This window comes from Chelonia mydas, chromosome 1, assembly GCF_015237465.2.
Source record: "Chelonia mydas isolate rCheMyd1 chromosome 1, rCheMyd1.pri.v2, whole genome shotgun sequence".
Classification (NCBI taxonomy): Eukaryota; Metazoa; Chordata; order Testudines; family Cheloniidae; genus Chelonia; species Chelonia mydas.
Genome location: NC_057849.1, coordinates 277,620,596 through 277,635,524, shown reverse-complemented (window position 1 = coordinate 277,635,524; position 14,929 = coordinate 277,620,596). Strand labels below are relative to the sequence as shown.

The 14,929-nt window shown below is 40.4% G+C and overlaps 1 protein-coding gene across 10 annotated transcripts in view; it reads left to right on the top strand.

Annotated features, from left to right (window-relative positions):
* Positions 1–14,929, top strand: part of NAV3 (neuron navigator 3) — a 352,628-nt gene that overhangs the window by 270,403 nt on the left and 67,296 nt on the right. For 7 of the 10 annotated variants that reach the window (XM_027819622.3, XM_007057255.4, XM_027819623.3 and 4 more), the window contains 3 exons: positions 5,705–5,981; positions 8,663–9,368; positions 10,789–11,277. In XM_027819622.3, coding sequence (XP_027675423.2) covers positions 5,705–5,981; positions 8,663–9,368; positions 10,789–11,277 — 1,472 coding nt within the window. The remainder of the gene's footprint in view (positions 1–5,704; positions 5,982–8,662; positions 9,369–10,788; positions 11,278–14,929) is intronic. The other 3 variants (XM_027819628.3, XM_043547389.1, XM_043547393.1) reach the window with 1 other exon arrangement.

Sequence of the window (14,929 nt, the reverse complement as noted above, 5' to 3'; positions counted from 1 at the left end):
TTGTATTTCAGTTTCTAATTTAGCAATGTGATCACTAGTGCATCTTCCTCTCCCAAAAACCACTCTGTGCCTTATCTGTAATGCCATTGTTTTCCAAACAAACAACCAATCTTTCATTCACTATTCTCTCCATCATTTTACACAGACAGGATGTAAGGACAATTGGTCTATAGGTATCCACTTTTGTGGAAAGTTTGCCTGTTTTTTGTATTGCAATTACTACTGCATGTTTCCATTCAACCAGTCTCAGTCCTTTGGTCCATATAGTGTTAAATAATTCCAAGAGAACCCTCAAACTGATTTCACAGACATAGTTAAATGTTATGTTACGTACCTTATCTTTACCTGGAGATCTGTTTTTGCTGATATCAATAGCTTACTCAAGTTCTCGCATACAAAATCATTAATTCAGTATAGTATTTTCATGTTTAGAAACATAGAATCATAGAGTTGGAAGTGACCACAAGGGTCATCTAGTCTAACCCCCCGCCAAGATTCAGGATTTGATGTGTCTAGACCATCCAAGACAGATGGCTATCCAGCCTCCTTCTGAAAACCTCCACTGAAGAAGCTTCCACAACCTCCCTAGGCAACTGTTCCATTGTCCTACTGTTCTTACATTTAGGATTTTTTTCCCCTGAGATTTAATCTAAATCTGCTATGCTGTAGTTTGAACCCATTGCCTCTTGTCCTGCCCTTTGTGGCAAAAGAAAATAACTTTCCTTCATCTTTTTTATGGCAGCCTTTCAAGTATCTAAAGACCTCTATCATATCCCCCCTTAATCTCTTGTTTTCCAAACTAAACATACCCACTTCCTTCAGCCTTTGTCATATGGCTTACACTCCATCCCTTTGATCATCGTGGTCGCTCACCTCTGGGTCCTTTCAGGTTTCTCTACATCCTTCTATACATTGGTGACCAAAACTGGACACAGTACTCCAGCTGAGGTCTAACCAGTGCTGAGTAGAGCAGTACTATCACCTTCATGTTATGCCTCCGTTAATGCAACCTACAATTGCATTTGCTTTTTTTGCAACAACATCGCATTGCTCACTCGTGTTGAAATTGTGATCCACCACAACTCCCAGATCTTTCTCAGCAGTGCTGCTGCAAAGCCAGTTATCCCCAGCCTCTATCTGTGCATTTGGTTTTGCTTCCGTAAGTGTAGCACCTTACATTTATCTGTTGAATTTCATTTTGCTGTCCATAGCCCAGTTCTCTCATTTATCAAGATCTCTCTGAATTTTAGCTCTATCCTCCAAAGTACTGGCAACTCCTCACCCCCAATTTTTTGTCATCTGCAAACTTGATCAGGATGCTCTCTATACCTAAATCCAAGTCATTAATAAAGATGTTAAACAACATCAGACCCAGAACAGATCCTTGTGGATCCCCACTTGAGACCTCCTCCAATCCGACATCATTCCATTAACAGTTACTCTTTGTTTGTGATTGTTTAACCAATTATTTATCCACTTAATTATACTTTATACTGCCCTAGCCATAATTTTCATTTTTTTTCTGATTTTTTCCATTTGTGACGTATCACAGTGGTTCTCAAACTGTTTTTTTCGCGAACTGCTTGAAAATTGCTGAGGGTCTCGGCAGACCACTTAATGATCTTTCCAAATGTTGTTTGTACCATTAGCTAACTTTTGTAAAGCACTTTGGATAAAAGCACTATTTATAAAAAACTTAATAGTTAATTATTTTTGTTCTACAAATAAAAGCACACAACTCATATTTTAATATCAGTAGTCTTACCTTTCTCATGTGATAGATGTACCCACATTCCCTTGTGACGGCAGCCCCCGAGCTGGGGCTGGGAAGGAGGGGGGGTCTCCCCCACTGCAGCAGCCCCACAGCTGGGGCTAGGAAGGAGGGGTGTCTTTCCCTCTCTCCCCCAGTGTGGCAGTTCCCGAGCTGAGGCTGGGAAGGAGGGGGGTCTCTCCTCGCCACAGCAGGCACAGAGCTGAGGCTGGGAAGGAGGGTCATCTCTCCCCGGCAGCTGCAGCCCTTGAGCCGGGGAAAGTCGTCTCTTTCTCTGGCCGCCGCAGCCCTGCACATCCCAAATTCCCTCCACCCCCTTTTCTCACCCAACCCTATTCCCCCAAGGCCAGCACCTCACCTTATATGTGCATCTTCTCCAGGGTCCAGACACCTGATTAGTGGAGCCATGCCAGTGCAGCTCCACTAATTAGGTGGGTGGCCTTTCATTCTTTCGTGTGCTGCCTCCCAGGTGCTCACCTTAGAGGGAACTATCCGTGGACCACCTCTGCTCTATCATAAATGCAATAAACTAGGGCTGGCTGTCAATTAATTGCAGTTAACTCATGCAGTTAACTCAAAAAAATGAATCATGATTTAAAAAATGAATCATGATTAATCGCAGTTCTAATCGCACTGTTAAACAATAGAATACCAATTGAAATGTATTAAATATTTTGGATATTTTTCTGCATTTTCAAATATATTTATTTCAGTTGCAACACAGAAAACCAAGTGTATACTGCTCACTTTATATTATTATTTTTAATTACAAATATTTGCCCTTTGAAAATGATAAACAAAAGAAATAGTATTTTTCAATTCACCTCATACAAGTACTGTAGTGCAATCTCTTTATCAAGAAAGTGCAACTTACAAATGTAGATTTTTTTTGTTGTTACATAACTGCACTCAAAAACAAAACAATGTAAAACTTTAGAGCCTACAAGTACACTCAGTCCTACTTCTTGTTCAGCCAGTCGCGAAGACAAACAAGTTTGTTTACATTTACGGGAGATAATTCTGCCCTCTTCTTATTTACAGTGTCACCAGAAAGTGAGAACAGGCGTTCACATGGCACTTTTGTAGCAGGCATTGCAAAGTATTTACATGCCAGATATGCTAAAAATGTGTATGCCCCTTCATGCTTCAGCCACCATTCCAGAGGACATGTTTCCATGCCAATGACACGCATTAAGAAAATAATGCGTTAATTAAATTTGTGACTGAACTCCTTGGGGGGATAATTGTATGTCTCCTGCTCTGTTTTACCCACGTTCTGCCATATATTTCGTGTTATAGCAGCCTCGGATGATGACCCAGCACATGTAGTTCGTTTTAAGAACACTTTCACAGCAGATTTGACAAAATGTTAAGAAGGTACCAATGTGAGATTTCTAAAGATAGCTACAGCACTTGACCCAAGGTTTAAGAATCTGAAGTGCCTTCCAAAATCTGAGAGGTACGAGGTGTGGAGCATGCTTTCAGAAGTCTTAAAAGAGCAATACTCCAGTGCAGAAACTACAGAACCCGAACCACCAAAAAAGAAAATCAACCTTCTGTTGGTGGCATCTGACTCAGATGATGAAAATGAACATGTTTCGGTCTGCACTGCTTTGGATTGTTATTGAGCAGAAACCATCATCAGCATGGACACATCCTCTAGAATGGTGGTTGAAGCATGAAGGGACATAAGAGTCGTTAACACATCTATCACGTAAATATCTTTCAACGCCGGCTACAACAGTGCCATGTGAACTCCTGTTCTCACTTTCAGGTGACACTGTAAACAACAAGTGGGTAGCATTATCTCCTGCAAATGTAAACAAAATTGTTTGTCTGAGTGATTGGCTGAACAAGAAGTAGCATGGAGTGGACTTTTAGGCTGTAAAGTTTTACATTATTTATTTTTGAATGCAGTTATTTTTGATACATAATTCTACATTTGTAAGTTCAACTTTCATGATAAAGAGATTGCACTACAGTACTTGTATGAGCTGAATTGAAAAATACTATTTCTTTTGTTTTTTACAAAGCAAATATTTATGATAAAAAATGAATATAAAGTGAGCACTGTACCCTTTATATTCTGTGTTCTAATTGTAAATCAATATATTTGAAAATGTAAAAAAAATCCAAAATATTTAAATAAATGGTATTCTATTATTGTTTAACAGCGCGATTAATCATGATTAATTTTTTTAATCACTTGGCAGCCCTACAATAAACCTTTATTTTTTTCATCACTCGTAGATCGCCTATACCTTCTGCAGTATTTATCATATTCTTTATAGAATGAGGCTGTGTCTGCATGTTTTCCTGTGTTGATTATCTCTTCCTTTTCCACCTGATGTTTTGAGAGTCTCTGTACAGCACTAACACAGCTGCTACTCTGAAACCTCATGAGATATGTTAACAATTTTTGTCTTGTGTATGTCTTTAGCTTGCCTTGCCACGATACACTCTCTCTATGCCAGACTGTCGTTATCACTGCAGTTGCTACATTTGACCTCTGTCCCTTCCATAGCATTTTCATAGGAGTGCTTTCTCCTACATTTATCACATCTTGTTTTCCCTTTACAAGCTGTTGTTGGCACTTATAACACCTTAAGGGAGAGATGATATATGGCTTGGTTCTTTAATATCTGAAACCTTAGTGTTACTTTCTCGGGTGGAGTCCCTCCCTTACATGTAATCAGTACAGCTACTGATGGCTTGCTTTCTCCTCCTCGTTTAATAATTAGTCATTGACTTTAACACTTTATCTTCTCCTATGCTTACGGTTATCTCAACATTGGTCAGCTCTAATGACACTCCATATATTACCCCATTTTTTTGCCAGTCAAATACTTAGGTAGCTGCAGCTTATTTTAAACTTTCCATACATTTTAGTTTTTAGCAGTTTGTCAGCTTGTTCTTTGTTTTTACATTCAGCTAAGAGATCACTATCTCGCAGCTGTAGACAACCTGTGATGGCCAATAGTGGGCGGACACAGTGTAAAGTGGGGGCCATGTGACCGCCCCACGTCTAACCTCTGGGAGGAACCTTCCAGCCCCACGTCCTTGGACTGCCAATCCTGCCAGCTTCTGGGGATGGGGTGGGGCCATAGGAGCAGGGAGAGTGTGCCTCTGGGGTGACCCAGGGAGACTCATAACACCAGTGTCTTCCTGAAGCTCCCGTGCCCTCACAGACACGTCATCAAGTGGAGGGGCATGGCCAATGCTCCTACCTTCAGCTGACCAGAGGTACCCTGCTGCCAGCACCTTCCCCAGCAACCACCAGCTTTGTGGGCTGCCACGCTCTCCCCGCCAGAGTTACCTGCCCAGTGGGGGCGGGAGGGGGGAGGCTCCGTCCTTCTCCTGCTGCACCTCCCCCAGCATGCTTCGGGCTTACGTGGCCCCTGTCTCTGACAGCCGGGCCCAGGTGGGAAGCGGAGAGGGCGGGGCAGAGTCACTTCTCTTGCCAGCTGAGGGTGGCCGGTCAGGGTTGCTGCCTCTGTGCAGCATGGTGGGTGTCTGCGAGAGAGCCCAGCTGGAGAGGCAGTGGCAGCGGACTGCCCCTCTGCTCCCCGCCCAGCCTGGCTGCCAGGGAGAGGGGCCAAGTGAGCTGGAAGTGCCAGGGGTGAGGAGCAGCAGGCACTCCCCCGCCAACAGGCCGAGCAGAGCAAGCCATGCAAGGGCAGCTCAGCACTCAGAGAAATCGGGGCGGCGGCAGGGGGGGGACTTGTTTGTGAAATCCCTAGGGAGTGGAGGGACAATAAGGTGTTACATCTGAAGACTGAGGTAAATTGAGTTTCATAATAGCATTCATAATATAATCTGTGGTACAAAGAAATCAGTTTGCTTTATTCTCCTTCTCTTCCTTGGATTTAAAAAATGAGAAAATATTGAATGAAGCTGAGACTTACCATTTCTTGTGATGTAAATGTCTTGTAGCTGAAGACTGATTCAGAGAAACGGTCCGTAACAGACAGTGAAAATTGGGGCAGCACTGAAGAACTGAAGAAGCCGGAGGAGGACTTTGACAGCAATGTAGATGGCAGTGGTAAATGGAAGGGCCTTCCCTCGGGGCTGTCCGAAGACTCAGAGAAGGGAGGTCAGAAAGCATCTCTGTCTGTTTCACAGACTGGATCCTGGAGGAGAGGCATGACTGCACAAGTCGGAACGACCCCATCCAGACACAAAGCTGGGACAAGTGCTCTCAAGACACCAGGTAGTATTATAGCTCAGAAAAAAAGAGTCTGTAAGGGGTTAATAATTAATAGATATTATAAGCATGTCACAGGCAGTAGAAGGTGTTACAAATGGTTATAAACAATAGTTATAAGCCATTGACTCACCTATTAGTCTCTACAACAATTGATTAATTAACAATTAAAATATATATTAATCATTTATTAACCATTTATAGAGGTACCCTTAATATAAAGTGTGACTGAATTTTGCTTTATTGTCATGGGAGTAGATAATTTCTTATCAGGGAATTGTAATGTATTGTTTCCCTGTTTTTCTTTCTGTTATTTTATGTTCTCGGAAAGACTTATACCAACAGTTGTTGAGAGTGTAAAACAAAAACAGCACAGATTACAACAGTATAGGGGAAAAGCATTGACACTGAGGTGAGAGAAACTAAAGTGAACATTTTTGAATCAAAGTTTAAGGGTCAAATGAGGCTCCAGCTATAAATAGTGTAGCTTACTGCTGAGGAAAGAATTCTGTCTCTTCTTTTTAAAACTTGTGAAACTTTTTCTTCAATACTAGATGACTTGCAAAAGTTCAGAGATATATCATCCCCACAAAGGCCACTTAAAAAGAGTAGCAACCAGTGTCAGTGTTTTGGCAATCTAATTTTGAAGCCAAAAATCATAAGATGATGGGAAGTAAAGATGGAAAAGACCTCTATTAGATTGTCTAGGCCAGGGATCAGCAACCTTTGACACGTGGCCCGTCAGGGAAATCCGCTGGCTGGCCGTGACAGTTTGTTTACCTGCAGTGTCCGCAGGTTCGGCCGATCGTAGTTCCCATTGGCTGCAGTTCGCCATTCCAGGCCAACGGGGGCTGCGGGAAGTGGCGGCCAGCACATCCCTGGGCCCGTGCCACTTCCTGCAGCCCCCATTGGCCTGGAACGGCAAACCGAGGCCAGTGGGAGCTGCGATCGGCCGAACCTGCAGACGCTGCAGGTAAACAAACTGTCCCGGTCTCCTAGTGGATGGGACGCATGCCAAAGATTGCTGATCCCTGGTCTAGGCCATCCTTCTGCCAGTGCAGGGTTGTTCTCTGCAGTACATTTTCTAGCACATGGCCCTGTCTAGTCAAAAATGTTTCTTTCAAGACCATTTAAAAAATATTTTATGAACCAGCAGAGGAGCCTTCAGCCCAAGTCTGGCATGGGCTAAAGCCACCTTTGCGTGTCCCTGATTCTGGAGCTGCCAAGTGCCAGTCTGGCCCCAGACTGTAAATTTAGAGAGGCCTGAAGACTGCTTTTATCTACACCATCTACAGCACCCCTTCTGGGTCCATTCCAGCAGCTAGAGCTCATCTGGACTCAGCCCTAGCTACACCCCTGCACTAGCAACTAGGAGTAGGGTGGCATAAGGATCACTACTTCTGCTCTGTACCACCCAAGGATTTCCCTGTGCTGGTAGAATCCTCTGTTCCATTGGAACAGAGCAAAGCTGCCACAGTGCAGGAGAAAATTGAAGTTTTTATTTATTTGAAAAAAATCCATACACTCTGTGCATGTATGTATATATGCACATATGATATATACATGTGTGAGAGAGTGTACAATGCACTGTGTGTGTATGTGTATATGTACCTATTTCTACAATAATGGAATTGGATAGAATAAGAGAAATGTAATAAAAACTTCTTCCTCTTCATGACAGTTTGACACCACAAGAGGAACCACTCCATAGAGCTACAAACTTGCTATAATAACTTGCTATATTAATGAAATACTATGATGTTCTCAATATAAATGTCTTTAGAAGTTCTTATGGTCTTAGAGTAGGCAATCTACGAGAAATCAAAATTAAAGAATGTAAAGAGAAGTGACCGTTTTGATTGTCACCGCAAAAGTGTTTGTAAAGGTAAAATAAAGGGATTGTTTTAAATCATATTTGTAAACATTTTTAACATTTCACAGTAGCACTGTATAGCAATGTAATCTAGAAAGATGCATGTGTGTATACTAATGAGGACAGTCTCACACAAATAACAATCGTGAGGAGATACTGGGGATATGACAAATAAAATTAAATCATAATACTGACCTGATGCTAGATCAACAGTATTATGACTTATTATTGCCATTTTGTAAATAATCATTGATCATTGTTTGCACCTTTACTATCACAATGAAATTAACTGTAAGTGAATGAAAACATATGCAATGAAAGCAAAACTGAAGGATGAAGGCGAAGTCATTTCTTCAAAGATAAGTAATGTATTTTTGAATTGTTAATTGCTGTTAACATTTTATTTTCACATATTATTTCTTCAGTATACTGTATTACTAACCAAAAAACAACTTTGTCTAAAAATCATAGTTTGAGCTTCAAGCTCTTCTTACAAATCACACGAGCTATGCCTACATCATGTATATGTAGCTAGAAATCCTCAGTAGAATTTCAGTCTTTTAATACCTGATGCTTATCTTTAATATACTGCATCTGGTACTGACTACTGACAGAGATGAGATATTGAACTAGGACTAGATAGACTTAATATCTAATATTGAACCAGGACTTAATTGGTGTGTTCTCTTATAGCAATTTATTCTGCTTGTATATCGTTTATATCTCAAAATACAACCATGTAGTAATTATATCTTGATATTAAGATACTATAGCTGTAAATACGGAGGTCTATATAAAATATACTCTTAATTAGGAAAAACAGATGATGCAAAGGCTTCTGAAAAAGTGAAAACTCCCCTCAAAGGCACCTCTATTCAGCGCTCTCCATCAGACGCAGGAAAAAGCAGTGGCGATGAAGGAAAAAAGCCTCCCTCTGGCATTGGACGATCAACTGCTACTGGATCCTTTGGATTCAAGAAGGCGGGGGTGGGATCTTCTCCTATAATCACCACAAGTGGGGCAACCATAACAAGTGGGTCGGCGACTCTGGGGAAGATGCCCAAATCCGCAGCCATTGGTGGCAAGTCAAATGCAGGGAGGAAAACTAGCTTAGATGGGTCACAGAATCAGGATGACGGAGTATTACATGTTAACTCGAAGACCACGCTGCAGTACCGGAGTTTGCCGCGCCCTTCAAAATCGAGCACAAGTGGTATTCCCGGCAGAGGTGGACACAGGTCCAGCACCAGCAGCATTGACTCTAATGTGAGCAGCAAGTCTGCAGGGGCTGCCACCACCAAACTGAGAGAGCCCACGAAGATTGGCTCAGGGCGCTCCAGTCCCGTCACCATCAATCAGACAGACAAGGAAAAAGAGAAAGTGGCAGTGTCTGATTCCGAGAGTGTTTCATTATCCAGTTCCCCCAAATCCAGCCCAACCTCCACCAGTGCCTGTGGGACACCGGGACTCAGGCAGCCAGGATCCAAATACCCAGACATTGCCTCGCCCACATTCCGAAGGTAATGGGTTTGCTATGAAATCCTGCATTTAAAACTAAATAAAGTGTGAAAGAAATATAAAATATTTATTAACAGAATTCTTAAGGAATGAGGCTCTCACTGCAACTCTGAAATGAGTGTGTCTTGAATTTTGACCACTGTCCCACAGTAGCTACATGTAAATCATGAAGAGTATAACAAGTTCTCATTGAATATTCAGATAAATCCCCAAACAGAAGAAAGTCCTCTCATTTATGGAGGTTCTGTCACTTTAATGGTGTTTGCAGCCTGTGGGGGGAAAAAAACTAATGGGCATTTGGCTCCAAAAAAATATTGATAAATAAAGTATTTGCTTTTAAAATCGTCAGCAACCTCTAGCTACAAAGATTTTATTATCTTTGTCGTTTCATTACGTCCCTCGTCAGAAACATTAACAAAATGTGAATCTGTTGGAAATGCCCTAGTCTAATGTTTATGAAAGTGTACTAGATGAAAGACTTCCATTGTTTAAGTAAAAGCCAATGCTGCCCTCCTGTGGTCTATAGCCAATACATCTCCATTTAGTGGCTGTAAAATGACTGACCTACTGTTGATTATCATGGGCTTTATTATAAATAAAATAGATTGCTATGCCATCTTTATTGATTATTTCTGTGACAAGTTCTGCATTTATATTGAGAGTGTATTATGGACTGCAAACAAAGTGCTTAAGATATTTTCAGCAAGAGACTAAATCATCATTGACTATATTTCAACTTATTTTGCGGGGGGTGGGGCAGAACATAGAAACATAACCTCCATAAACTGCTAGTAACAGCCACATGACATGCATGTCTGTCCTTTCTGCCCTTGAAAAAGGATTGACACATTTAGCTCTGTGTATATTATTGTATCTGACTAATTACTGTTTGGCTCATATCCATACCACCATCTGTGCAAAAGGGGCAGGGGGGGAGTGTGTGTGGGGGGAATCTTACACAAATATTTAGCTGTTTGACACTGTGAAGAGTGCTCTTTTACAAGTGATTCCTGCAATCATTTTAGCTGCTTATTGGAAGTAATGTTTTTAGCAGTCTAATGGTTTAAGTGTAGGAATGTAGGACTTAAACTAACTACTGGATCTGGGTGAAAGTTTAATCTGTTTACGCAACCATAAAACCAAAGATTTGCTTGTTTTTCATCTCTGTGTGAAGGCCTATACCTAAAGAGAACACATCTGAAAAACAGTGAATGAGAGCTTTTGATAATAAAATAAACCCCGTGTTAGTGTGATGTAGTTAAGTGGATTTAATGTTGAGAGGTGATTAATCAACAAGGAGTACATTATTTTAGTAGCAGTAATTAAATGTGGAATTTGGCTCTCGTGATGTTATGCCTTGAATGTTTAAGGTGGGTGTCAGTTTCTATGAATAACAACTAAAACTGTTTGTTTTAATTTTAGGTTGTTTGGTGCCAAGGCTGGTGGCAAAGCTGCCTCCGCACCCAATACAGAAAGTGTGAAACCCACATCAGCAATGCCCAGCCCTAGTACCACATTAGCACGGCAAGGCAGCCTAGAATCTCCATCTTCGGGTACAGGCAGCATGGGCAGTGCAGGTGGGCAAAGTGGTAGCAGCAGCCCCCTCTTCAGTAAACCCTCGGAATTAAATACAGATGTTGTAAGTTTAAGTCACTCCTTGGCTTCCAGTCCAGCATCTGTTCACTCTTTCACGTCAGGTGGTCTCGTGTGGGCTGCAAACCTGAGCAGCTCCTCAGCTGGCAGTAAGGACACACCAAGTTACCAGTCAATGACTAGCCTGCACACGAGCTCTGAATCTATTGACCTCCCTCTCAGCCATCATAGCTCTCTCTCTGGATTGACAACAGGCACTCAGGAGGTTCAGAGCCTGCTCATGAGGACTGGAAGTGTCAGATCTACACTATCGGAAAGGTGAGCTTAACTGTAGACGCAGTGAAAACAAAAACAGTGAGAATGCAACAAAAACAACAGAAAGAGAAAGCCCAAATGAACACCATCAAAAAGAGAGAGAGAGAGAGTTAAAAGTAATCTCAGGCACTAAGCCTGGCACACAGCTCTTGGCCACTTTTTGCAGTTTTCCAAACACATTTTCTTACTTTTAAAAATGTTTTTTACTCTCTTGTTGCTCTGTGAAAGAACAGCACAAAATCAAAAACCAGCGAAGGCCCCAATCTGGCAACTTGTTTCCCATGGGAGATCCTGTGTCCAGTCCCCATTGAGGTTGATGGGAGGTTCACTTGGGAGGTAAACTTGCAAGGTCATGGCAGGGCTACACAATGTTTTGACAAGTTCTGCACAGAAAATGCAGTCCAGAACAAGAGAAATCCCACCTCCCCATAATCTCTTCACTGTCTTGTCTACCCACAACTGCTGTACTGCTTTAACTATGCAGGAAAAAGTACAACTCCTATAGCATGGATGCAGTTATATCAATGTAAGCGTTCTTATACTGGTATAGCTTATGTGTCTGTACAGGGAGGGAAATAATTTGAACTAATACGGAAATGGTTTTCCCATCCCTGAGAGCTTTTGAGATTTAAAAAAAAAAAATCTTGATTTACGATGGCAAAAAGTTCAAATCCCAAATATGTTTTTGAACCAATAATCCAAAAAAAAAAAGTTGACCAGGTCAATAAAAGTGTTTTGTTTCAGTACTTGTGAAATGTTTCCTTTCAATTTCAACCATTTTCAATTTTGTAAAACATTTTTAGTATAAATTTACTAACAATTCAAAGTGAAAAGTAGCTTTGAACTGAAAACCAAAACATTTTGTTTAGAAAATGTCAAAACCAAACATTTAGACAATTTCAAAACTTTTTGTTAAAAAAAAATTGAAAGATTTGTCAAAACCAAGCCATTCCTACAAACAGTTCCACTTTTGATGTATCGGCATTTTCCAATGAACAAAATGTTTTGTTGGAAAATTCCCAACCAGAAATAAGCTGTACTGGTGTAAGGCACTTTTGTGCTGGTATAACTGCATCCCCACTTGGGGTTGTACCAGTTTACGTATATTGGTAAACAAATTACGCCCATAAGCATCATAGTTATGCCAGTGCACAATCTGTGTAGACCAGCAGAAAGATAAAAATACATTGACACACATGTGATTTTAAGTTGTCCTTGGCCCCACAATGTATATGTAGTAATTACATTATATTAGGGCTGTTGATTAATCGCAGTTAACTCACGTGATTAACTCAGAAAAATTAATGATCTTTAAAAAAATTAATCATGATTAATCACAGTTTTAATCACACTGTTAAATAATAGAATTCTAATTGAAATGTATGAAATATTTTGGATGTTTTTCTACATTTTCAAATATATTGATTTAAATTGCAACACAGAATATAAAGTGTACAATGCTCACTTTATAATATTTTTATTAAGAATATTTGCACTGTAAAAATAAACAAAAGAAATAGTATTTTTCAGTTCACCTCATACAAGTACTGTAGTGCGCTCTCTTTACCGTGAAAGTGCAACTTACAAATGTGGATTTTTTTTTTGTTACATAACTGCACTCAAAAACAAAACAATGTAAAACTTTAGAGCCTACAAGTACACTCAGTCCTACTTCTTGTTCAGCCAGTCGCGAAGACAAACAAGTTTGTTTACATTTACGGGAGATAATTCTGCCCTCTTCTTATTTACAGTGTCACCAGAAAGTGAGAACAGGCGTTCGCATGGCACTTGTGTAGCCCGCATTATAAGGTATTTGCATGCCAGATATGCTAAACATTTGTATGCCTCTTCATGCTTCAGCCACCATTCCAGAGGACGTGTTTCCATGCTGATGATGCTCATTAAAAAAATAATGTGTTAATTAAATTCGTGACTGAATTCCTTGGGGGAGAATTGTACATATCCTGCTGTGTTTTACCCGCATTCTGCCATATATTTCATGTTATAGAAGTCTCGGATGATGACCCAGCACATGTTGTTCGTTTTAAGAACACTTTCACTGCAGATTTGACAAAATGCAAAGAAGGTACGAATGTAAGATTTTCTAAAGATAGCTACAGCACTTGACCCAATATTTAAGAATCGGAGGTGCCTTCCAAAATCTGAGGTATGGAGCATGTTTTCAGAAGTCTTAAAAGAGCAATACTCCAATGCAGAAACTACAGAAACCGAATCACCAAAAAAGAAAATCAACCTTCTGTTGGTGGCATCTGACTCAGATGATGAAAATGAATATGTGTCGGTCTGCACTGTTTGGGGTTGTTATTGAGCAGAACCCATCATCAGCATGGATGCATGTCCTCTGGAATGGTGGTTGAAGCATGAACAGACATATGAATCTTTAGCACATCTGGCACGTAAATATCTTGCAACCCTGGCTACAACAGTGCCATGCAAATGCCTGTTCTGACTTTCAGGTGACATTGTAAACAAGAAGTGGGCAGCATTGTCTCCTGCACATGTAAACAAACTTATTTTTCTGAGCAATTGGCTGAACAAGAACTAGGACTGAATGGAATTTTAGGCTTTAAAGTTTGACATTGCTTTATTTTTGAATGAAGTTATTTTTTGTGCATAATTCTATATTTGTAAATTCAACTTTCATAATAAAAAGATTGCACTACAGTACTTGTATTAATAAGAAGATATGGAAGGATGTTGAGTATATGCTAAATCTTATAGTTTTGCAAAAGATGTTTAATATCACATTAAAAATGTTAATGGCTTGGCATAAGCAGCTCCCACTTCTAATACTTCATGTATTTGTTCAGTGATTTAATTTCAGTGATTCCAAATACTTTGGCCTTTGGCGATATTTTAAAATTTTGTATCTGTCCACCTGGAGATATTTTGACTGAGTCCTGAGAGAGCCATATATGATGTTGATCTGGCCTCAGAATGAATCAACACACACTTTCTAGAGAAAGTTGTCATTTCTTGATTTGTAGCCCCAATAGGATCTTTGTAGTCTGATTTTTTTCCCCAAAAGGTCTGTTAAAAAAAATTGTGTTGTTTTATGCAGTTGAACCTTCATATGCTTTTTCCAACAAAAATGTTGTTTCGCAACATTAAGAGACAGAAAAAGGTCCCCTTTCTCTTCACGCTGTAAGCCACAGTTATAGGGGCACTGGTTGCTTTCCAGACCCATACTGGTAGTAGACTGGAAATCCGTGCGGGAGTAGCTGTAGCAATATATCTTCTTTCTTTCTTTACTGGGAGCAGTTGCATAAGACTGAAAGAGCTTCTCATAAGCTGCATCGCCGCCTGCAGGTATAGCTATATCAGCATAGCTATACCAGCAAATCCTTTTAAGTCTAGCCAAGGCTTGAGGTGCGAATTTATACCACTATAACCGTATAGACACACTTATTCTGGAATAAGAATGGCTTTCTCAGTTTATGTTATGTCACTTTGGAAGGCCCCCAAAAGCCAATCCTATATCCAGAATAAGAGGGTCCACATGGAAAATTATACTAGTATAATTTCTATCTGTTAAATTATATCAGTATTGGCTGGGGAAACTATCTTGTGTAGACAAACCCAAAGTCAGAGATTCCTCTGTATTTTTTACCTCTGTGGAGTATTTACAACTTTT